The sequence below is a fragment of the Schistocerca americana genome, chromosome 1, assembly GCF_021461395.2.
Source record: "Schistocerca americana isolate TAMUIC-IGC-003095 chromosome 1, iqSchAmer2.1, whole genome shotgun sequence".
Lineage (NCBI taxonomy): Eukaryota > Metazoa > Arthropoda > Insecta > Orthoptera > Acrididae > Schistocerca > Schistocerca americana.
In genome coordinates, this window is record NC_060119.1 from 1,030,531,223 (window position 1) to 1,030,556,731 (window position 25,509).

General features: G+C 41.6%; 1 protein-coding gene across 1 annotated transcript in view; it reads right to left on the bottom strand.

Annotated features, from left to right (window-relative positions):
* The window catches only part of LOC124549153 (short chain dehydrogenase/reductase astE-like), a 324,150-nt gene that overhangs the window by 91,274 nt on the left and 207,367 nt on the right, over positions 1-25,509 (bottom strand). Inside the window, exon 4 of the mRNA XM_047125222.1 lies at positions 3,016-3,186. Within this exon, the coding sequence (XP_046981178.1) occupies positions 3,016-3,186 (171 nt within the window). The remainder of the gene's footprint in view (positions 1-3,015; positions 3,187-25,509) is intronic.

The following is a 25,509-nucleotide window of genomic DNA, read 5'->3' on the forward strand; positions in this document are numbered from 1 at the left end:
TTTGACGACCACTGGATTAGACTATTGGCGGTAACTCAGTGGGAACACGGGTTACCCTAAAAAACCAAGGACTAACAGTTCGCAGGGACCTAACTTGTCTACATCTACATCTACACACATATTCCGCAATCCATCATACGGTGCGTGGCGGAGGGTACCTCGTACCACAACTAGCATCTTCTCTCCCTGTTCCAACCCCAAACAGAACGAGGGAAAAACGACTGCCTATATGCCTCTGTACGAGCCCTAATCTCTCTTATCTTATCTTTGTGGTCTTTCCGCGAAATATAAGTCGACGGCAGCAAAATTCTACTGCAGTGAGCCTCAAATGCTGGTTCTCTAAATTTCCTCAGTAGCAATTCACGAAAAGGACGCCTCCTTTCCTCCAGAGACTCCCACCCGAGTTCCTGAAGCATTTCCGTAACACTCGCGTGATGATCAAACCTACCAGTAACAAATCTAGCAGCCCGCCTCTGAATTGCTTCTATGTCCTCCCTCAATCCGACCTGATAGGGATCCCAAATGCTCGAGCAGAACTCAAGAATAGGTCGCATTAGTGTTTTATAAGCGGTTTCCTTTACAGATGAACCACATCTTCCCAAAATTCTACCAATGAACCGAAGACGACTATCTGCCTTCCCCACAACTGCCATTACGTGCTTGTCCCACTTCATATCGCTCTGCAGTGTTACGCCCAAATATTTAATCGACGTGATTGTGTCAAGCGCTACACTACTAATGGAGTATTCAAACATTACGGGATTCTTTTTCCTATTATCTGCATTAATTTACATTTATCTATATTTAGAGTTAGCTGCCATGCTTTACACCAATCACAAATCCTGTCCAAGTCATCTTGTATCCTCCTACAGTCACTCAACGACGACACCTTCCCGTACACCACAGCATCATCAGCAAACATGGCATATCCAGACACTCAGGGATGATGATGGCATGGAAACAGAGGTTGAAACGCGTAAAGCTGAAATACTAAACACCTTTTTCCAAAGCTGTTTCACAGAGGAAGACCGCACTCAGTTCCTTCTCTAAATCCTCGCACAAACGAAAAAATGGTTGGCATCGAAATAAGTGTCCAAGGAATAGAAAAGCAACTGGAATCACTCAACAGAGGAAAGTCCACTGGACCTGACGGGATACCAATTCGATTCTACACAGAGTACGCGAAAGAACTTGCCCCCCTTCTAACAGCCGTGTACCGCAAGTCTCTAGAGGAACAGGAGGTTCCAAATGATTGGAAAAGAGCACAGGTAGTCCCAGTCTTCAAGAAGGGTCGTCGAGCAGATGCGCAAAACTATAGACCTATATCTCTGACGTGGATCTGTTGTAGAATTTTAGAACATGTTTTTTGCTCGCGTATCATGTCGTTTCTGGAAACACAGAATGTAATCTGTAGGAATCAACATGGATTCCGGAAACAGCGATCGTGTGAGACCCAACTCGCTTTATTTGTTCATGAGACCCAGAAAATATTAGATACAGGGTGCCAGGTAGATGCTATTTTCCTTGACTTCCGGAAGGCGTTCGATACAGTTCCGCACTGTCGCCTGTTAAACAATGTAAGAGCCTACGGAATATCAGACCAGCTGTGTGGCTGGATTGAAGAGTTTTTAGCAAACAGAACACAGCATGTTGTTATCAATGGAGAGACGTCTACAGTAACCTCTGGCGTGCCACAGGGGAGTGTTACGGGACCATTGCTTTTCACAGTATATATAAATGACCTAGCAGATAGTGTCGGAAGTTCCATGCGGCTTTTCGCGGATGATGCTGTAGTACACAGAGAAGTTGCAGCATTAGAAAATTGTAGCGAAATGCAGGAAGATCTGCAGCGCATAGGCACTTTGGTGCAGGGAGTGGCAACTGCCCCTTAACATAGACAAATGTAACGTATTGCGAATACATAGAAAGAAGGATCCTTTATTGTATGATTATATGATAGCGGAACAAACATTGGTAGCAGTTACTTCTGTAAAATATCCGGGAGTATGCGAACGGAACGATTTGAAGTGGAATGATCATATAAAATTAATTGTTGGTAAGGTGGGTGCCAGGTTGAGATTCATTGGGAGAGTCCTTAGAAAATGTAGTCCATCAACAAAGGAGGTGGCTTACAAAACACTCGTTCGACGTATACTTGAGTATTGCTCATCAGTGTGGGACCCGTACCAGATAGGACTGACAGAGGAGATAGAGAAGATCCAAAGAAGAGCGGCGCGTTTCGTCACAGGGTTATTTGGTAAGCGTGATAGCGTTACGGAGATGTTTAGCAAGCTCCAGTGGCAGACTCTGCAAGAGAGGCGCTCTGCATCGCGGTGTAGCTTGCTGGTTGGTTGGTTTTGAGGAAGCAGACCAGACAGCGAGGTCATCGGTCTCATCGGATTAGGGAAGGACGGGGAAGGAAGTCGGCCGTGTCCTTTGAAATGAACCATCCCGGCATTTGCCTGGAGCGATTTATGGAAATCACGGAAAACCTAAATCAGGATGGCCGGACGCGGGATTGAACCGTCGTCCTCCCGAATGCGAGTCCAGTGTCTAACCACTGCGCCACCTCGTTCGGTCGTGTAGCTTGCTGTCCAGGTTTCGACAGAGTGCGTTTTTGGATGAGGTATCGAATATACTGCTTCCCCCTACTTATACCTCCCGAGGAGATCACGAATGTAAAATTAGAGGGATTCGAGCGCGCACGGAGGCTTTCCGGCAGTCGTTCTTCCCGCGAACCAAATGCGACTGGAACCGGAAAGGGAGGCAATGACAGTGGCACGTAAAGTGCCCTCCGCCACACACCGTTGGTTGGCTTGCGGAGTATAAATGTAGATGTAGATACTGTTGAGTTTACATACTTGTTGTGCGTTCTGCAGACTGTTGTGTGTGTATTAGCAGGTGGCGATAGTAGGCGGACAAGGCTTAATTATTAAAGTATTGGCGGTGACAGTGGACTACGAGTAAAAACTGGTACAGACGTGTATGGAGGTGAGGCGGTAGGAAGGCACTCACCCAGAACTGCGCGGCGAGCTGGTCGTAGGCGTCCGCGCCGCGCCGCGGAGGGGCAGCCAGCACGAGCACGTGGACGGCGTGGTGGCGCGCGAGGACGGCCCGCGACAGCTGCAGCACCTGCTGCCGGTCCTCGAGGTCGCACGCGAGCGCCTCCGCCGCGCCCGCACCAACCTGCCACAGAGCGCCCCACAGGTCCAGCACTGCCTCCTGCCCCCGTCCGCAACATGGAGGTAGAATAAGGGGAGATGGCGCTACAGGCTAAAGCCGTCGGCACACGGACCGTGCATCCGAACGTTGAGCGTTGAGCGTGCCGAGTTTCTGACGTCATAGCGTGGAATAGCACGTTCGGGAGTCTTTCCGAACGTGCAGCGCAATATCTGGCGTGTCAGATATTCTGAGCACGCACGCCGTCTCCCTTCAGTACAGAGTTATGAGGCGCCATATTGGGATTCATTTCAAGCCTATATGTATATATGCCGTTTCTGAGCACCAGCAAATTGAGAATCACTGGAAAACCCGTTGTTAGTTGTGTGATTCGTTGCAATAAAATAATGAAAACGTCATATTCGTGGCAAAAGAATTATTGTAATTTGCATATTATGAGAGTAGGCTATTTGAAGGCAGCGACACACTGAAGATCCACCCAAAACGTATTGTTCTTGGTATAATTTGTTATAATTAATGTTTCAATTAGTAACGTAATTATCTACGATAAACGTTTTTAGCAAGACGTAACATACTATGACTAAATACAGTGGCTATATCGTTGGTTTAACGTAATGAGTAGCGTCTCTGTCCCACATGAGATTTTGTTGAGGCGGTGGTTCGCGTCTTGACACTCACAATTTTTTTTTCCTAACATTCGCGTTTTTATTAGGTTCTGATACTTTATTATTAGTTTAATATAAGTATATGCTATAACATTTGATGTTATGTAAATATTAGTTCGCCTTTTTTGGAGGGGTGACTTTGTTCGATTGGCTTAATCTACAGGACAGCTTGAGCTACTTGTATAAAGATATTTTGCTCCTTTTCCTTTTACGCTTCGTAATTCACAATTTGCAAGGGTACTGCTACTGGGTAGGAACAGTGATCAAGTAAGACTGACTAACCTTGGGGTTTTACTAACGTTTTGGAATAATGAAATAATGTTTATCCTATGCAGAGAAGTATTCCAAATTTGTACCGCACTGTCTGTAATGGAACTTGGACATGGTACTTTCCTTTTCGTGGACGATGGAGGAAATGTGCGTTTTAATAGAGCTAACGTGGGAATTTTACGCGCGCCCGTTGAGTGAACAGTGTGATTTACGAACTAGAAACATCCCTCAAACTGCCGCTGGAGTGGGTTGCGATCGCGTATACCACGTTGGGACCCACGTACCGTATGCACAAGTCGCATCGTTCCTGAGCGTTCAGCAGCATGTTGAACTCGGCACGCTCAACGTTAACGTTCGACAGCACGGTCCGTGTGCCGACGGCTTTACTCTGTACGTTGTTTTGAAGCCAGTGGGCGGGGCCTGCCGCCATCTTGGATCCCCCAAAACATTAGCAGACGAGTGTTTACAATTCCTTCTTGTTCGTTATTTCTGTCGTGTGCACGCGATATTTATTTTATATAGTAAATGTTACACTGTTTTAGTGAACAACACAGCATGAGGAACGCAACTTCAAACGTTTTTCTGGTCTTAAATGCGTATTCGGTACAGTAATACGACACGAAAATATGATGCTTATGGCCTCAGTATTGTAATTCTTTTTTGTTTATACACTTCGAACAACCGAGAAGTATGTGCTATGAAAAGCGTGCTTTCGTAATCCATTTCTATTCACTTTCATTGTGTTTGTGTCGATAATTGATAAAGCCAGGACTCCAAAAGCAATGATTGATAGTTGAGAGCCACCGATTTGTATTCGTTGCATTTTCAAGTCAAATGCAAATTTTAAATGTTGAAGTTTGAAAGAAACTTGCCTTATTTCCCTTGGTGTCCCTTAGATGTATGCACGGATGATATAAACAAGACAGCTGTCATGTCAATAAAGTGAAAGATTCGTTAAATTACGAAGGAAAAGGTGGAATTTAAGATTGTCAGACCCATTATAGTTTACACATCTGCTTTGTTTTTAAATTGTACCAACCAAGTGACATTCAGTGTGACAAATAACAGCGATTTACAGGGTAACACGACAACACAGTGATCAATGTAATGATCTAAATAGCCTGGACATAGATAGGGAACTTTGCTTTAACAAATATGTAACCCTTGAAGTACTTATAATTTAATCACTGTAACAGGTGTTCCACACATTTTACTGAAGATTTAATTGACTACATGTAGTTACGTTACTTCTATATTAAATTATCGCATTTTAAAACATTAGTCCCCATTTCCAGGATATTTCTTGCCAGGACTTTTCAGTTACTTGGGAATAACCAAACAATGAAAACCAAGTGTATCGCTCACCTCCAGAGAGCTCTTCACGTTGGATTGATAAGAAATCTAAAGTCAAATCACAGAAATAAAACTATACTGTAAAACTTTACAGTGGATCAGAATTTTAAGTATATATAATAAAATAGCGCTTAAGTAAGTCCACTTACGAATGAAATGTGATTTGTTTAATCTTTAGATTACAATCAGAACGATTAGTACACCAGTAAGCGACGCAAGCCGGCATTTTTTATCAAAACACTTCACGATTACACGAAATCAAATTACCCGAAGCGAATGTTTTGAGGTAGCTAACATGGCGGATCTTCACTTGGGTCGGCTTCAAATTTGTGACGTCATGACAACTCCTCTTATTTTTACCTCCATGGTTCGCAACGTCTCCTCCCGTTCCAACTACGACTGTTGATATTTTTAAAAATATCGCGAATCCGATAGATCGATTTTAAAAAATATCGTCGTCGGTCATCGACATATCGAAAAAGTTATCATAAATGAAAGGAAGAAAAATCGACGTATCGGCTTAGAAAAATATCGGCTGCACATTGTAAATATACTGCCAGTTTTAAAGCTGTATATTTAAGTATTGATTTGTTATTAGATATTCTATGCATCAACAAGCTAGCGACCTTGCTACTCTCTCAGAGCAAAAATTGAAAGGAAAACTATGCACGTTCACGCTTGAGATAACTACAGGGTGGCGCACGAAATGTGTTACCAATTGTTTCTTTCACAATTTACGACACACATTAAATATCCCGCTGGGATCTCTACAGCAGTACCAGCAGAGCGTGGAAAAACAAATGAGTTACGAAATGACGTGTAATTCACGATACTGCCGCTAGGAGACTAGTAAGCAGCAGTGGCTGACAATGGAAGACTGACGACACAGCAACGATCGGAAATTGTGTTACTTTTTCATGAAACGAAAAGCCTTGTTGTGACTCAGAGGCGTTTTCGACAACAGTTTAACACACGATGGGCCCCTTTCAAGAAGACAATCCACAGGTTGTACGATAAATTTGTACTGGAAGGAACAGTATTGGAAGCGAAGCGACCTCGGCCTTAAGCCTGTTTGTTTGCCGGAGAAATTGAAGCGGTACGAGTTGCTGTACAGAGAAGTCCCGGGAAATCGTGTAGAAAGGCACCAGTGCACCTGGGAATATCCAGACGCTCCGTTCATCGCATTCTTAAAAGTGACCTCCATATGTACCCATACAATATGACCTGTGCACAGAACCTCACTGAAGAACACAAGCAGCAGAGACTACTGTTTGCTCAGTGGGGGGAAGATACGGTAGAAACTCTCAACAACGTTTGGTTTTCAGACAAGGCGCATTTTCATTTAGACGGTGTGGTTAACAAACAAAATGTACGCTTTTGGGCTTTGCCTTGCCCTTCAACACGCAGTGGTTCATGCAAGATGGAGCAACGCCAAATACTGCAAACGATGTGTTGGAGTTTTTACTCGAGCATTTCGACCTGCGGATCATTTCACTCAGGTTTCCAGGTTGCTTCAATGGCGGAAAAAATTGGCGCCCCAATAGTCCAGACCTCAATGCATGTGACTTTTTTCTTTGAGGGTACCGGATTTGTCCCTCACACGTCTCCGTCCACTGCAGAAACGAGTCTTGTCATTTATATATGAAGATGGCGCAGGGGCACTACGAATGTAGTGTGTGGACATAAAGTTGGGTATGTGGGTCTCACGGGGAGCATGCAAGGGATAAATCCCTGCAGTCGCATTATCCTCTGTACCCTCAGTGGCTCAGATGCATCAGCTTAGGGTCTTGATTTAATTACAGCCGGCACGGTAGCTCAGCGTGTTCGGTCACAGAACTGGTTGGCCTCTGTAATAAAAAAACTGAGTGGAAGGATCAACAAACGAACTTTAACGGATGTTATGTGACGTCCGCAATGACCAAACACAACGATAAAGAGAGAGAGAGAGAGATGGATAATATGACGTCCGCAACGACCAAACACAGCGATAAAAAAGAGAGAGAGAGATGGATAGAGCATCTGCCATGTAAGCAGGAGATCCCGGGTTCTAGTCCCACCTGTCGACAGCTTAGGGTCTCGATTTAAATATCATTTCATTTTTGTTCATTATTTTCAGCAACTGTTTTTGAAGAATGCTGATGTAAAGAAATAACACACCAGTGGCAATAAAAATTGGTTTTTAATGCAACCGGTGATCTGTTTCTTCGCATCGCAAATTTTGTTATTCCGTTCACACCGCCACCTCCCAGTGCAGTCAGACTTCTTTTGTGCCACTTATACTTGCTTCACACTGTCAACGAGAAAGACTGGATGTGTTGAAAGCTCAAAAAGTAGTAAGACTCCTTCACACAGTAAAGTAAAATTATGTTCTACTACAATTTCAAAAGAACTTCTTCAAATATTTGCGGAAAGTTGTGAATAAAATATAATATAAAATAAAAATATCGGCACTCTATACAGCCGCTTTCATATCGATATCTCGGGGGGAAAATATCACCGATATATAACGATGTTTATTGGAAAAATATCGATATATCAATATTTTATAAGCAGCGTTAGTTCCAACCCGCTCTGCGCAGTGTCTATACTACTGTTTATTAGGTAGGTGCATAAGTTCGTAGCGTTTTTGTTTTGCATGTTAGAATTTCTGTTGTTATGGATTTATTTATACCAGAATTAAAATCAAGAACAGCTGCCAACTCGAATAATTTAGAATTAGATGTACTCGGAGTGGTGAAGCAACTTAAATCACTTAATAAAAGCGTCTTCCATTCCAGGTGTATACCAACTAGGTTCCTTTCAGAGTACGCTGAGCTCAATAGATCCATACTTAACAATCATAGACAACAACTCGCTCGACGAAAGGTATGTACCCAAAGATTGGAAAGCTGCACAGGTCACACCAATTTTGAAGGAAGGTAGTACGAGTAATCCACTAAATTAGAGACCCTTATCATTAACGTCGTTATGCCGCAGGGTTTTGGAACATATGTTGTGTTCGAACATTATGAATTACCTTCAAAAGGACGGTCTGTTGACACATAGTCAACACAGATTTATAAAGCATTGTATCCTCACGAACTGTTAAGTGCTATCGACGAGGGATTTCAGATTTCTAGATTTCCAGAAGGCCTTTGACACCGTACCTCACTAGCGGTTCGTAATCAAATTTCGTGCTTATTGAATATCGTCTCAGTTATATGTCTGGATTCGTGATTTACTGTCAGAGAGGTCACTGTTCGTGATAATTGACAGAAAGTCATCGAGTAAAACAGAAGTGATTTCTGGCATTCTCCGAGGTAGTGTTACAAGCACTCTGTTGTTCCTTATCTATAAAAAACTATTTAGGAGACAATCTGAGCAGCCATCTTAGGTCATCAGAAGTTCAAAACAAATTGCAAAACGACTTAGACAAGATATCTGTTTGCTGCGAAAATCGGCAATTAATCTCAAACAATGGAAAGTGTGAGGTCCTCCACGTGAGTGCTAAAAGAAATCCGTTAAACTTTGATTAAACGATAAATCAATCAAATCTGAAGGCTGTAATTCAGCTGAATACCTAGGAATTACAATTATGACAATTTAAATTGGAAAGAACGCAGAGATAACGTTGTGGGGGAGGTGAAGCAAAGGCTGCGTTTCATTGGCAAACCACTTAGAAGATGCAACAAATCTACTAAAGAAACTGTCTACACAACGCTTGTCCTTTCTATTCTGGAGTGCTGCTGCGCGGTGTGGGAGCCTTACAAGACAGGATTAACGGAGTACATCGAGAAAGTTCAAAGAAGGACAGCAAGTTTTGTATTATCGAGAAATAGGGGAGAAAGTGTCACGGACGTGATACAGGATTTGTTCTGGACAAAACAAAGACGTTTCTCGTTTGACGGTATCTTCTCACGAAATTTCAATCACCAGCTTTCTCCTCCGAATGCGAAAATATTTTCTTGACGCCGACCTGCATAGGGAGAAAAGATCATCATAATGAAATAAGGAAATCGGGGCTCTCCCTGAAAAATATACACTACTGGCCATTAAAATTGCTACATCACGAAGATGACGTGCTACAGACGCGAAATTTAACCGACAGGAAGAAGATGCTGTTATATGCAAATGATTAGCTTTTCAGGGCATCCACACAAGGTTGGCGCCGGTAGCGACACCTACAACGTGCTGACATCATGAAAGTTTCCAACCGATTGCTCATACATAAACAGCAGTTGTACGGCGTTGCCTGGTGAAACGTTGTTGTGATGCCTCATGTAAGGAAGAGAAATGCGTACCATCATGTTTCCGACTTTGATAAAGTTCGGATTGTAGCCTATCGCGATTGCAGTTTATCGTATTGCGACATTGCTACTCGCGTTGGTCGACATCCAATGACTGTTAGCGTAATATGGAATCGGTGGGTTCAAGAGGGTAATACGGAACGCCGTGCTGGATCCCGACGGCCTCGTATCACCAGCAGTCGAGATGACAGGCATCTTATCCGCATGGCTGTAACGGATCGTGCAGCCACGTCTCGATCCCTGAGTCAACAGATGGGGACGTTTGCAAGACAACAACCATCTGCACGAACAGTTCGGCGACGTTTGCAGCAGCATGGACTATCAGCTCGGAGACCATGGCGGCGGTTACCCTTGACGCTGCATCACAGACAGGAGCGCCTGCAAGACCGCATGTTGCAGGTCCTGTACGGTCCTTTCTGGATACAGAAAATGTTCGACTGCTGCCCTGGCCAGCACATTCTCCACATCTCTCACCAACTGAAAACGTCTGGTCAATGGTGGCCGAGCAACTGGCTCGTCACAATACGCCAGTCACTACTCTTGATGAACTGTGGTATCATGTTGAAGCTGCATGGGCAGCTGTACCTGTACACGCCATCCAAGCTATGTTTGACTCAATGCCCAGGCGTACCAAGGTCGTTATTACGGCCAGAGGTGGTTGTTCTGGTACTGATTTCTCATGATCTATGCACCCAAATTGCGTGAAAATGTAATCACATGCCAGTTCTAGTATAATATATTTGTCCAATGAATACCCGTTTATCATCTGCATTTCTTCTTGGTGTAGCAATTTTAATGGCCAGTAGTGTAGGTATCCGTTTATTCCCGCATGCTGTTTGAGTGTGGAACAATGGGGAGTTCTGAGAAGGTAGTTCGATGAATCATCTGCCAGACACTTAAGTGTGATTGCAGAGTAGCCATGTAGAAGTGGATGTAGATGTAGATGTTGGAGGTAATCCACAATGATCCACGTCAGTGTACTAGAGAACTGGCAAATGTGATGAACTGTGATCATTCCACCACAGTGCGACATTTACATGCAATGGGGAAAGTTCGAAAATCAGGTGCATGGGTACCGCATGCTCTAAGCCAAAATCACAAAAATTAGCGGGTGGCCAGATGTGCATCTCTGCTCGCTCGTCATCAACTGGCTCGTGAACAACATCGACCATTCCTATCCTGTATCGTTATTGGTGACGAGAAATGGTGTCTGTAATATAAGAAAAAAAGGAATGATTGAGCCCAAACAAAGCAGCAACTCCCCGTTCTAAGACCTTGCGCGCATCCAAAAACTTAATAAAAATTAATATTTTAACAAGATTGTATGCTTTTTTTTTTTTTTTTGTTCGGATGTTGAGGGTATACTGAATTTCTTTAACATCACTTATGATCCAAGCCAGCCGAGGTTGTTCACAGACTGGTCAAAACGTGGCCTGCAATGTGTACTTTTATATATTGGAACTTTGTTTGGCTCAGTACTTGTATCGCCCCATGTCAGAAAGAACTTGATGCCGTGAAGTCAACGAAGGCCAATTAAATTGTCATATATGTGTTGCGTTTCGTAATAATCAACAGGATTTTTGAATCAGCTTATCGCATTGTCTATTCTAAAGCCGTGTATAGTGTTTCTACAGATGGATACGATATAAATAATTTATTTTAATGCAGAAAATCCATGTTACGAAAAGTGATTTCAGATAAAACTTCATACATGATCTGAACAAAAATATGACGTGATGCCTTGGGTAGATGGAGGGAATATGATGTGATGCCTTGGTCAGATGGAGGGAATATTTTGAAGAGTTGCTCAGTGTAGGTGAAAATACGATCAGTAATGTTTCAGATTTCGATGTACAATGGGATAGGAATGATGATGGAAATAGGATCACATTTGAGGAAATGGAGAAAATGGTCAATAGATTGCAGTGCAATAAAGCGGCTGGGGTGGATGAAATTAAGTCGGAACTCATCAAATACAGTGGAATGTCAGGTCTTAAATGGCTACACAGGATAATTGAAATGGCGTGGGAGTCGGGACAGGTTTCATCAGACTGGACGAAAGCAGTAATCACACCAATCTTTAAACATGGAAACAGAAAAGATTGTAGCAACTACAGAGGTATCTCTTTAATCAGCGTTGTGGGTAAAATCTTCTCAGGTATTGTTGAAAGGAAAGTGCGAGTATTAGTTGAGGACAAACTGGATGAAAATCAGTGTGGGTTTAGGCCTTTTAGACGTTGTCAGGACCAGATCTTTAGCTTATGGCAAATAATCTAGAAGTGTTACGAGTGGAACAGGGAATTGTATCTATGCTTTATAGATCTAGAAAAGGCATATGACCGGGTTCCTAGGAGGAAGTTATTGTCTGTTCTACGAGATTATGGAATAGGAGGCAAACCTTTGCAAGCAATTAAAGGTCTTTACATAGATAGTCAGGCAGCAGTTAGAGTTGACGGTAAATTGAGTTCTTGGTTCAGAGTAGTTTCAGGGGTAAGACAAGGCTGCAACCTGTCTCCACTGTTGTTCATATTATTTATGGACCATAAGTTGAAAACAATAGACTGGCTGGGTGAGATTAAGATATGTGAGCACAAAATATGCAGTCTCGCATATGCGGATGACTTAGTTGTGATGGCAGATTCGATTGAAAGTTTGCAAAGTAATATTTCAGAGCTAGATCAGCAATGTAAGGACTATGGTATGAAGATTAGCATCTCCAAAACGAAAGTAATGTCAGTGGGAAAGAGATATAAACGGATTGAGTGCCAAATAGGAGAAACAAAGTTAGAACAGGCGGACGGTACTTAGGATGCATATTCTCACAGGATGGCAACGTAATGAAAGAACTGGAAGCGAGGTGTAGCAAAGCTAATGCAGTGAGCGCTCAGCTACGATCTACTCTCTTCTGTAAGAAGGAAGTCAGTACAAACACTAAGTTATCTGTGCACCGTTCAATCTTTCGACCAACTTTGTTGTATGGGAGCGAAAGATGGGTGGATTCAGGTTACCTTATCAATAAGGTTGAGGTTACGGATACGAAAGTAGCTAGGATGATTGCAGGTACTAGTAGATGGGAACAATGGCAGGAGGGTGTCCACAATGAGGAAATCAAAGAAAAACTGGGAGTGAACTCTATAGATGTAGCAGTCAGGGCGAACAGGCTTCGATGGTGGAGTCATGTTACATGCATGGGAGAAACAAGGTTACCCAAGAGACTCATAGGTTCTGCAGTAGAGGGTAGGAGGAGTCGGGGTAGACCAAGGAGAAGGTTCCTGAATTCGGTTAAGAATGATTTTGAAGTAATAGGCTTAACATCAGAAGAGGCACCAATGTTGGCACTGAATAGGGGATCATGGAGGAATTTTATAAGGGGGACTATGCTCCAGACTGAACGCTGAAAGGCAAAATCAGTCTTAAATGATGATGATGACATGATGTGATACAGAAAAACAAAAATCAGATTCGAGATCATAATGAAAAGTGCTTTAGTTATCACCTGACAGTCACAAAACATGGTTCCAAAAGTTTTTCAGTGCAGCATAGTGTAATTGGTCACTCACAGGTGGCATCCGTCTAATACTGTGTAACTCCGCCTCTTGGGTCAGTTATGGCCTCATTTCTGCCAGGAAGAGGGATTAAAATTTCGTTCCGGTCTCTCATAGCCAACCAACCTCCTTAATGGTGATTTCATCCATGAGAGCAATCAAACAGCCAAAAAATCACAAATACCTCATTACAATATGGAATGAGGGACAGCGGCCTTTCTAACTGTTGTAGAAATGACGGTGAATCACCTAACATATGCAACACAAATATTTCGGACATGGAAGACGCTATCGATACGCAGTTTTCGCAGAACTGAATTGTAGGCAAGGGCGCATATTTGCAGCCAATACACAGATTTTGAGACGTTGACGAAAATGCAGCTATTCAACAATACCAGTAGCTACAAATTTTTAAATGAGGGAGCGCCCACTGGCAGTAAGATCCTAAACGTAGAGTAAATGGGAATGTCAATGGGGTTTGTTGCAGGAAGTTAGTGCAAGAAGTTTACGAGGTATCGCACTGTGAACATTGTAACACCGACAGCTCTTTGTTCCAGCCTATTGGTTAGATGGTTCAAATGGCTCTAAGCAATATGGGACTTAACATCTGAGGTCATCAGTCCCCTAATCTTAGAACTAATTAAACCTAACTAACCTAAGGACATCACACACATCCACGTCCGAGGCAGGATTCAAACCTGCGACCGTAGCAGCAGCGTGGATCCGGACTGAAGTGCCTAGAACCGCTCAGCCACCGAGTATTGATTAGACGCTATTACGTCTCTTTACATTGTGTTGTGTGTACTCTGTGATAGCATTGCAACTGTCCCGTCACTTATTGTGTGAAAGTTGACGTAGTAGGGCGTGCTTGGAAGATGGTATTCCCCAATGCGAAAAAAGCTCTCATGCTCACGGTTTATGGTGAATATAGGAAGTATGCGGTTTGTTCGTGTACACTGTACGCCGAAAGATATCCCAATATACGTCAACCTCTTCAAACAATTACAGGTGATATGAAAGGGCTTATTACTGTTGCTTGCGTTGCAATTTCCGCTGAAATGCTATAATGTGTGCAGAAATCGTTGCATAGCAGACTGCAAGCTTGTACTAACGCTGGTGGTGCTCATTTTGTGCATAGGATTTGAGGATGCTGTGGTATCAACGTTCGATACCACACTTGTTAAGGGTTGCAGTTATCGACTGCGGTTCGTATTAGTATCGTTGGGCCCGCGAGTCTCGACCAGCGCCGCTCCGCGGCTTGTATCTGGTTTCTAGCGAGCTCTCGTCCACTCTTGCTCGGGACGTCAAGTAGTACAGGAGCATAGCCTTCAGCTAATAGGAAGCAACCTCTAACAAGGCGCTTAGTAACGTATGGCTTAAGTGAGGCCTCAATAGCTATCTGTTTATAGTTATATGTGTGCAGCCAAGAAGAATCGTTTACAGCCAGTTAAGTACAACATATTATTTTTTACCAACGACATCTAATTATTTTAGTCGTTGCAGATACAGACGATGCAGCCAGCACCTTATCGACGTTACTGACGAGCCTGTTGTGATTTATATGTTTCTATTTAGCATTGGCCACCGGTCAACATTGGCGACAGCTCGTTCGTCGTCATCATAACAGATACATTGGTTCTTTGCGTGTCGGATCCCACAGAGCTACTGCACTCACCTTTGTTTGTCTTTTGTTTGTCCTAGGCACTGTGTCATCTAACAATACACTTCCGGAGACTTAATAACATCTGTGTAAAGGTGCACATACGCACCCATGTCAAATTAACATTCGTTTATGTTACAACATGAAACAAAAAAATGACGGTGTTTATAATGTTCAAACTACGGTATCTCGTAAACTACTTCCACTAGACTCCGGCAACAAACACCACTGACTTTTTAGTTTAGTCTACTTTGGTGGTGGTTCATTGTTCCACTGAAATATTTGTAACTTTTATCAAATAAATACTCATTTCAAACTAATAACACCCTGTGTATGGACTGCATAGGCGAGCCCCTGCCTACCATTCCAATCTGTGAAATCCGCGTATTAATGGCACCTTCCAATGTCGAAATATCTGCTGTGCAAGTTTTAGGTGGTCCACCCTGGATAGGCCTATACCACAGCCGTTACTTTTGGAAACTTTATTAAGGCTGCTATAGTGTCTTCTGCAGCCACCATTACATCGAACGTACTGCGTATTTCAGTCTTATTGGGCATATTACAAGAACCACCCTGTTCGAAAGCCTCCTATGGAATTCAGTTACTACAGTTGTTCCCGTATTATGCACATATACGACTGGAATATTCCAGACGTTCGATATATTCGGTCCTGAAGAAAACTCTCCTGAGGCACTGAAACTAACGGTTTAAATAAAAGTTTTCAAAAATAAAGACTGATGGTATATATTTCTACAACATGTTTTGGAGATGTTGTTTCTTACGTTTCATCAGCTGGTGCAAACCGAATCAGGTCTTCTCTATGAGATTGAGAACTGGTGATTTAGTAAAAAAATGGCTCTGAGCACTATGGGACTTAACATCTTAAGTCATCAGTCCCCTAGAACTTAGAACTACTTAAACCTACCTAACTAACCTAAGGACATCACACAACACCCAGCCATCACGAGGCAGAGAAAATCCCTGACCCCGCCGGGAATCGAACCCGGGAACCCGGGCGTGGGAAGCGAGAACGCTACCGCACGACCACGAGATGCGGGCGGTGATTTAGTAGGCAGAACGAGTGTGATAGGGTGCCTGAGTCTTCGTCAAACCGGGAACACATGCCTGCTGCCCTTTGAACATGGCTATTTTCTTGGAAGACGCCAGTGTCCATAGAATACTCATCATGACAGTGTACAAGAAAGTGCAATACTCAGTCACCAAGAATGTTTAAAGGAACACCCTGGTTCCCGTTCACGGTAATGTGAATGAGTGGACCCAGTCATGGCAAGAAAAACACTCCAAAACCATCACAGCACCAACTCTGGGTCGAACGAAATCTCCTCCCTTACCCCCAGACAAACAATGGGTTTAATGTCTCATTGGTTCGTCTATTCACTCTACGCCTTCCATCATCCGAAAAGTGACAAAATCGTGTCGTGCAGGAAATCACACAAGCCTTCAGCAAGGTAATATCAAGTTTCTGACTTGTTTGGGCCGTTGAAGGCTTGTAACTATGTATTCGAATACCTTGAAGAATACATTGCATTGACACAGAGCCAGCAACAATTCAGAAAGTTGTGGAACACAGCTGGCTCTTTATTTACACGAAGTAGTAGACTGCTACCGACAGGGGATCTCAAATTAATTTCAGATTTCCATAAGGTACTTTTGATTGTTCCTGATAAGCATGTTCTAATCAAATTGCATTCCTGTGGAGTAACTTCATAGCTGTCCTCTGGATTCTTGATTTCCCATCTGAAAAGTCACATTTCGTAGCATTTGGCAGAAAATCCACGAGGGAAATAGAAGTTTCAAATTAAATGTCAAACAGTATAGAACACTAAGGTACGTTTATTACAAGGTGACGAGTTTCGATCACCACCTGATCTTCTTCAGACCTTCAAACCTTTAATATAGTACAGGATATAAATTAGAGGGGTACATATAAAGAAATTAAAATTAATTTTATAAATTGAAGGAATTACATAGGCCCTACTCATTAGTAAATAAAACATCAAAATTACATAGAACAACCCATATGTATTGTGAAAATGTATATATGTTTATACTTATATAAGTCGGTGTGTATGTTCCACATCTCCTCTTAAATCACGCACAGATTTCAACCCATGTTGGTACACATATAACTTACTGTCTAGAAAGAATTGCTGTGAGGGTAAAAGCCACATACTTATCAAATGGGTGGTGGTGAAAAATCAATGTGGCCTACGATGCTCGAATACCCACACTTCAGTCACTTAGTATTTGAGAACGAGAGCACTTACTGTCTTGCAACGAACTTTGCATATAGTTTCAAACCTTTATGAAATCTTTTCTTGCTAACAACCCCCACAAAATGATACAAGAAAAAAATTATTGCTTACTATATTTTCACAGTTCATGCTGTACAAATGCCACATGAAGCATGACATTTTAATTTATTACTTTTTTACAACTAACTGGAGTTGCGACACATTTTGCAGGAGTATGCACTTATACCACTGAATGCAACAGAAAATTATGTCATCGTAACATACATAGTTCAGCAGATATGAAGTCATACACACTAAGATGCTCGGAAAACTGCTGCATTATGCAATACGTTTCAGTTTATTTCTTCTTTGCTACTAACTCTATTTGCAACACATTTTGCAGGCAGTATTCAGATATGCTACTGAATGTATCTAGAAAAAACATTTCATTGTACAGCACATAGATTCACTACACATTTCGTAGACATAGCTACATATACTACTGCTTATACCTACAAAATTATATCATTGTACAGAACATAGCTCAGAAGATACAAGGTCATTAAAATTAAGCTACTTGAAAATGAAACTACAGCACAAAATTCGCTATAAATACAGGTATTATGTGAAAATGTTAAATACATCTTGTAAGGTATCAAATAAGTACCACACCTTACACTGGATTCCTGAAACAATTCCGGTTAACTCGATATGTCACACGACATAGTTACATGAACATATACGAATGTTATTGATAGGCAAAGTGAAGCAAATAAACAAACCGACATATTGTGAATATAAACCACTAATACTCACACTAGTAATTGCATGCAAGTAATTTCCCCGATCCGAGCTAGAGACGCAGTTCTGAGGGAAAGGAGAATTTTACGACGGCACGCCATCTCCCGCGGCTAAAACCCTCGCCACGGGACACCTAGCGGGCACAATGAGACGTCGCAGCCACAGAATAGGCCGCCGTCAAAAGCAGCCCTTGTCCCTGCTTTTAACGATAACCCTTCGGAAAGCCTTTCTGCAGGAACACTGCCGGGGACTGTAGACAAATGTCCGGAGAAACCCAACTCAAAACATTGGTGACTCACTATACCCACCTGCGTTAAAACTCGCATGGAAGAAAAAGCTTTTTATCTCAGTATAACGTAGCAGAAGTTAAACTCTACCCTACGAAAGAAACAACGCTTGTGATAGGCTACAAAAACTCTAGTGGGTGGAGTTAAAACAAGTACAAACGCCCTGATTGTCCAGAAAGAAAACATGTGGCCACCATCTTTGATATAGGAAAATTGCAGACGAAGTAACTCGCTGCTTCTCTTGCATAAAATCGCCGAGTGTTTTAGCAAGGCGACTTGCGCCGCGCTGAGACGATTACGACAGTCATCATGGAAATACTTATTCACAGGCTCGTCTTAACCCGTAAGGAGTTAAACTGCAATGTCTCCTAGTAAGGAGAACCGCACCGAGCACTGACAATAAATATTTGCGATTGATTTGATGGCAACGACATATGCGCTATTCCAGCCGAATAGCATGTACCATGCCGATTAACTTAGCTAGGGACTAAATAGGAATCTTCACCAGAGACGTAGGAAATGCATCAGCCTGGCGTTTTAACGGTCGAGAAAGTTTTAGAATAGATTCTCAGATTCACAGCTCGCGCCGACAGCCGCCACTGCCGCCGCCAACGCTAGTGATTGCGCTACGTCAGCAAGTGATATTCAAGTAACACTCAGAACTGCAGTCGTCTCCATCACTCCAAAATTTTGTACATTCAACCATGACCTTTAGATAAACATATTCACAATTGTGGGGCTTAATTGAAGCAGACACTCGAGATATCCGATACAACGAAAAGGGCTCATCAGCCATTATAGAGTTGTGAATTGTTTTAACTGTGTACTTCTTTCTATGATTGCTCTTTTCAGACCTCCATTCAATTTTGGGTGTTTTCATTGTGGTTTTTAGTGTAATTGGTATCTCTGGCCCCAATTGTATTTAAATTGTTTGTATTTTTATTGACCCCCCAGACATGATCATCAACCATCTTACTATTAAAGAACCTTATAATAGTTAGGAATTTCGCTTTACAGTTGTGAACACTCAGTAGAAATATTTTACCATCCTGTACGTAATTTTGCTGGTATTGCCATGTCATGAAGTCATGCTTAGAGTAAAAATAAACCTTAATAAGATTTTCATTTTTGCCTGAACCTGTACACTAATATCTGTTAGTGATAATGTTTCTTTTACAGGGACTGTAGTGGAACTGACATTGAGATCATTGTCTGATTATATCAGTGTCCATCCTGCTGCACTCTTCTGAACTCTGTATGTGTGAGATGGGATCTTCCTACCTTGCAGGCCGTTGGTTCAACACAAAATTCCTAAAACATTCACAGAGTGTCCTTCTGCAACTGTGGCAGGAATATAGATCAGAGCCAGTCTCACGCATGCTAGAATCTGAAATACATTTGAAATGTGCATACATGTGTAAAGCCATGGGTAGAAATCTGATTAGAGCCCCTGAAGTAATTTCAATCAAATATTACTCGCATATTACTTACGACCTGGAAAGTATTACTGTGCAGGTAAGAATAGCCAGCCTCCTCTTGGGTGAGTTTCGTAACATGGGGTGGGAAGGGGGGAAGGAGGAGGAGATGGACAGAGAGACAGTCAAGAGGAGATGGAGCGACAGTGGCGGTTTGGAGGTGATGGACACAGAGGGGGGTGGAAGAGATGCACAGAGAGGGGGAAGAAGGAGAGGATTGACTAATAGATGATTACAGCAAATATACACCCAGGCAACTTCAGGTAATCACTAGTTTTATAATAAAGAATAAACAACTTGTTAATGTAGCTATTGCAAAATAAATATACTTTGAACTTACAAAAGAAACAAATAATCATCGCATTTATTGTGTATAGGTTGTCCTCTAGGGGCATGCTGAAAAAATGATTATGATGCTGTTGGTTTCTATAGAGATGGTTTGCGCCATTTGAAAGATGTAGTAGCAGGGAGATTTCCAAAGAGATGGCGGTGAGTATCGACAAGTGATGTCAAGCAGACAAGGTATCATAGATGACAATTTAGCTAGTTATTATGAAGATGGTAGCCGCTGATCTCAGGCGATTTCCATTTGAAGTGGTCACAAACATCAATAAATGAAGCTTGGATAACTCTCCATTGATGCAGTCCCAGGATTAAAATAAGCATTATCCTGTAATGTACAAATTAGTCTATAGTAAATGGTTCTTGATCATAATACGCTAGCAAATAACAATACTGAGAGGCTTGCAATATTAGAGAAAAATGCATGCCCATATTTCTAAAATGTATAATGTGACAACTAGTTAAAAACTAAGTAAGGTCAAAATTAATTAATTAATTAATATAATTCCATGATAACCAAATATAAACTAAAAACGCAGTGCTATGACTGATCTAACATACTGCTTATTTGTACACTTTAAGAACATTGTATAAATATGTAAGAAAATAATATGAAATTAAAGAAGAAATGTCATAATACATTATACAGTATATAAATAACACAAAACACAATCATATTGGTCACAATAAAAAGAGTATAAATAAGCATATAAAATAGATTTGTACAGTTATAAAATGAAGACGTAGCGAAAGCATTCTAAAGCAAATTGTCAAAAAGCTCAAAGAAATGTCTGTCTTTTAAGTTTAGCTGCTCATTTATAACAGATAGGTTTTTTTAATGTGAATAAATTTCCATTTCGTCTAATGTATTACAAAACAGCCATTTAGATGCACTGCACAAAATTTTCATGATGTTAAAAATGCAACCTTCAGAATGATTATGTTCATCAAGATCTGACCGAACAATGATTTGGTTACGTGCAGTACCTATAGTATGCTCTCTGAAACTTGTTAAAAGTTATCGTCAGTGTCCCTGCTGTATTGTTTACCACAGTTGTTGCACTGTATTTTGTAGATGTCAGAATTTTGGTAGTTGTTAGATTCGTCTATTATTTGTTTCAACTTTTTTAGCAGCTTGTTGTCTTTGAAGGCTATTGTCACATTTTTGTTTTTTAATAATTTGCTTCTTTTGTCTGAAATATGTCCCATATAAGTCATTTTAGTAAACTTCATATTGGAAATCGTCTCAATGTCATTTGTTTGCTGTAATTTTTGAAATAAAAAGTCGACTTGACCAACACTAAAGCTATTCCAATATTTTTGAAGTATCACCTTTTTGGACTGCATCAGGTTGAAGCAGTAATTTTAGTAACATACCTATCATTATTTTATATTTAGTAGGAGACATGAAGTAGCATTAATTTTCAAAAGTAAGGAAATAGAAGCGACATCTGGCGTTCACCAAAAAAGTATTAAAGGTCATATCTTGTTTCTAATCTATATAAATGGTTTAGGAGACAATATGAGCAACCATCTTCTATTGTTTGCAGATAATGCTGCCATTTTCCCTCTATTAAAGTCTAATGAGCAACAAAACCAATTGCAAAATGATTAAAACAAGATATCGGTATCGTGCGAAAGTTGCGGTTGACCCAACCAAATAATGAAAAGTGTGAGGTCATCCACGTCAGTTCTAAAAAGAATCCTTTAAATGTTGGCTACGCGATAAATAACACTTCTCTAAAGACTATCAATTCAACTTCACACCTAGGAATTACAATTACGAGCACCTTAAACTGGAACGATCACATGCATACTGTTTCGGGGAAGGCAAGACTACGTTATGTTGGTATAACACTTTGAAGACGAAACAGGTCTACTAAAGAGACTGTCCAAACTACGCTTGTCCATCCTCTGCTGCAGTATTTTTGTGCGGTGTAGGATCCTTACCAGATAGAAGTGACGGAGAACATCAAAAATTCAAATAAGGGCAGCTTGCTTTTTATAATCGCGAAATCCGGGAGGAAGTGTCACGGATATGATACGTGTGCTAGTGTGGCAATCATCCAAATAAAGGTTTTTTTCGTTGCGGTTAAATCTTTTCACGAAATTTTAGTCACCAGCTTTCTCATTTAAAAGCACTGAAAAACTTTCGTTGGCTCCCAACCACATGGGGAGAAATGACCATAACCAAAGCTCGTGCAGAGAGATTTAGTTGTTCGTTTTCCTACGTGCTATTCGAGTGTGGAAGGTAGAGAAATAGTCTGAAAGTGCTTCGATTACTCCTCTGCCATGCACGTAAGTGTGAATTGCAGAGTAGTCATGTATAGGCAGATGGATGTGACACTGTGAGCAATGGCCTTTTGTCATGTAACTGACTCCAATTGGTCACTGCATACAGAGCCCTTCGCAACATTCGGTCGTAAACTGGTTGAGAACAACCTTCGTTTATTACAGCAGAAATTCCTATCAGGTTTGACACTCACTGTTACTGGAAATGTGTGACAGACATCTCTTACCCCTTACGACCATTGTTCTCACGCCGTGTTACATGCAGCGAGTAGTCGAGCATTACTTGCACACGTTGGACAGTCAACGTTGATTCGGAGTAGACACCAGGACAAATGAAGATTTGGGCCGCTTGTGGAAGCATTCTCGGATAGCCAAAGTGGTTAAAGCGACCACTCGCGACAAATGGGAAATCCGGATTTGAGCCCCAGTCTGACAGAAATTTTCATGTGTTCTAAAATACTCTACAGCTGATGCGAACCCATAATCGCAGATTGCGAGTTCGCTCTGAGTTGATTCATCAGCAAATTATGAACTTTATTAATGATGTGATCATGACAACACCCTTTCCTTCATTCTCTCATTTCATCGCATCGACCCATCTCACCGCGCTGATTCCATACAACCGACCGGTACATATGTAGTACTTCGCTGCCATGATTTAGGTCAGCTGTGGAGTGTTACATTACCACTTAACATCAGTTCTCACAGCGCCTATAGCGCTCCAAAGCCACCAGTGTGCTCTTGTAAGGACGTGACTAACAGTTTGTCCGGTACCTTACTGGTTTTCTTGTTTGTGGCGTGTTTGACGGCTAGCTTTTGATTTATCGGCCTCATGACATGCTATCCCAATTCAGTCTTATACAACGTGCATTCAAGGAAAGAATGTTAGGGCTCAAGGTCCTATGGACAACGAAATAGTTGGAGGTACAGTGTAAGCTCAGACTCAGGATAGGTGAGGCAACAAATCGACCGTGTTATTTTCACAGCATTTGCGATCTTTAAAACCTTAGATCTGGATGATCGATTTGGGATTTTAACCGCCATGTAAATTCAAGTCGTATTATGAGGGTCTGCTGAAAAGTAATGCTTCCGAAATTTTTATTTTGTTCTTAAAACGGTCGTGGTACCACATGTCCTGCGTATTTCTCAGTCGACTTTCGCACTTCGCCGACTCAGGTTGTAGCCCTCTGCCGTTGGAGGGCTCAGAATTGTAATGTGGCGGTTTGTAACATAACTATGTCGGTGCGTGACAGACCCTCAGAATTTGAGTTCGCCTACACATGGAGTACCCTCTTCTTCAGCACGACAATGCCAGACCAACACGCTAGTGCTGCGACATCTGCAAGAATCCGACAACTTGTGTTCACTGTCATTGATCATCCACCGTACAGTCCTGAATTGGCCCCATTCAATTTCCATCTGTTTTCAGAACTTAAAGAATACGTTCGAGGACTTCACTTTGATAGTGGTAAAGCGGTGCAAAAGATGTGAGATTTTGGCTCTGTCAGCAATGTCATACATTCTACAGTGGCGGTATCAACAAATTGATTTATCGTTAGGAAATGCATTTGTTCGTCCCATGATGACTATGGAGAGAAATAAATATTTAGCATGAAGAATGAAGGTACAAATGTTAACAAAGTTTGTTGTTTTCAAAAAGCTTTAAGAGTTTGTTGTTGTTGTGTTCTTCAGTCCGAAGACTGGTTTGATGCAGCTGTCCTTGCTACTCCATGCTGTGCGAAACCCTCTTCATCTTCAAATAACAACTGCAACCAACATCCTTCTGAATCTGATTACTGTATTCATCTCTTGGTCTCCTTCTACGACTTTTACCCTCCACACTCTTATCCAGTACTAAATTGGTAATCCCTTGATATCTCAGAATGTGTCCTATCAACCGATCCCATCTTCTAGTCAGGCTGTGCCACAAACTTCGCTTCTCATAAGTACCATTCAGCACGTCCTCATTAGTTACATAATCTACCCAACTGACCTTCAGCATTCTTCTGTAGCACCACATTTCTAAAGCTTATAGTCTCGTCTTGTCTGAACTGTTTATTGTCCTTATTTCACTTCCATACATGGCTAAATTGCAAAGAAAAACCTTCAGGAAAGACTTCCTAACATTTAATTCTATATTCGATGTGAACAAATTTCTCTTCTTCAGGAACGCTTTTCTTGCCATTGTCAGCCTACATTTTATATCCTCTCTACTTCGGCCATCATCAGTTATTTCGCTGCCCAAATAGCAAAAGTCATCTACTACTTTAAGTGTCTTATTTCTTAATCAAATTCCCTCACCATCACCTGATTTAATTTGACTACTTTCCATTATCCTTGTTTTGCTTTTGTTGATGCTTAACTTATATCTTCCTTTCAAGATGCTGTCCATTCCGTTCAACTCCTCTTCTGAGTCCTTTGCTGTCTCTGAGCGTATTACAGTTTCATCAGCAAATCTCAAAGTGTTTATTTTTTCTCTCTGAATTTTAATTCCCATTCCAAATTCTTTGTTTTCCTTTACTGCTTGCTCAGTGTACAGATTGAATAACATCTGGGATTGGTTACAACACTGTCTCACTCACTTCTCAATCAATTGCTCCCCTTCCCTGCCCCTCGACTCATAACTGCGATCTGTTGTATGATTACGACTTGTACATTCTTTCGCTCCCTGTGTTCACCACTGCTACTTTCAGAGTTTCAAAGAGAGTATTCCTGTCAACATTGTGAAAATCATTCTGTAAGTCTACAAATGCTATAAACGTAGTGACAGTATCGCTTCGCGTGTTCCTATATTTCTCCGAAACCCAAACTGATCTTCCCCGAGGTCGGTTTCTATCAGTTTTTCCATTCTTCAGTGAATAATTCGTGTTAGTATTTTGCAACCGTGACTTACTACACTGAGTTTACACATAAAAGAATCGGAGGCATTATTTTTCAGCACACCCTCGTGTTATAATCACAGAGAGTTCAGTGACACGAGCACAAGTTACGGACTTCGTTAAAGGTATTGTAGTAGCGGTACTTGGAGGGTTACTGGGGATTCGAAGCGGAGAGTCCATAAATTTGTCGCGGTAGTTCCACGGAATCTCATCTGAGTT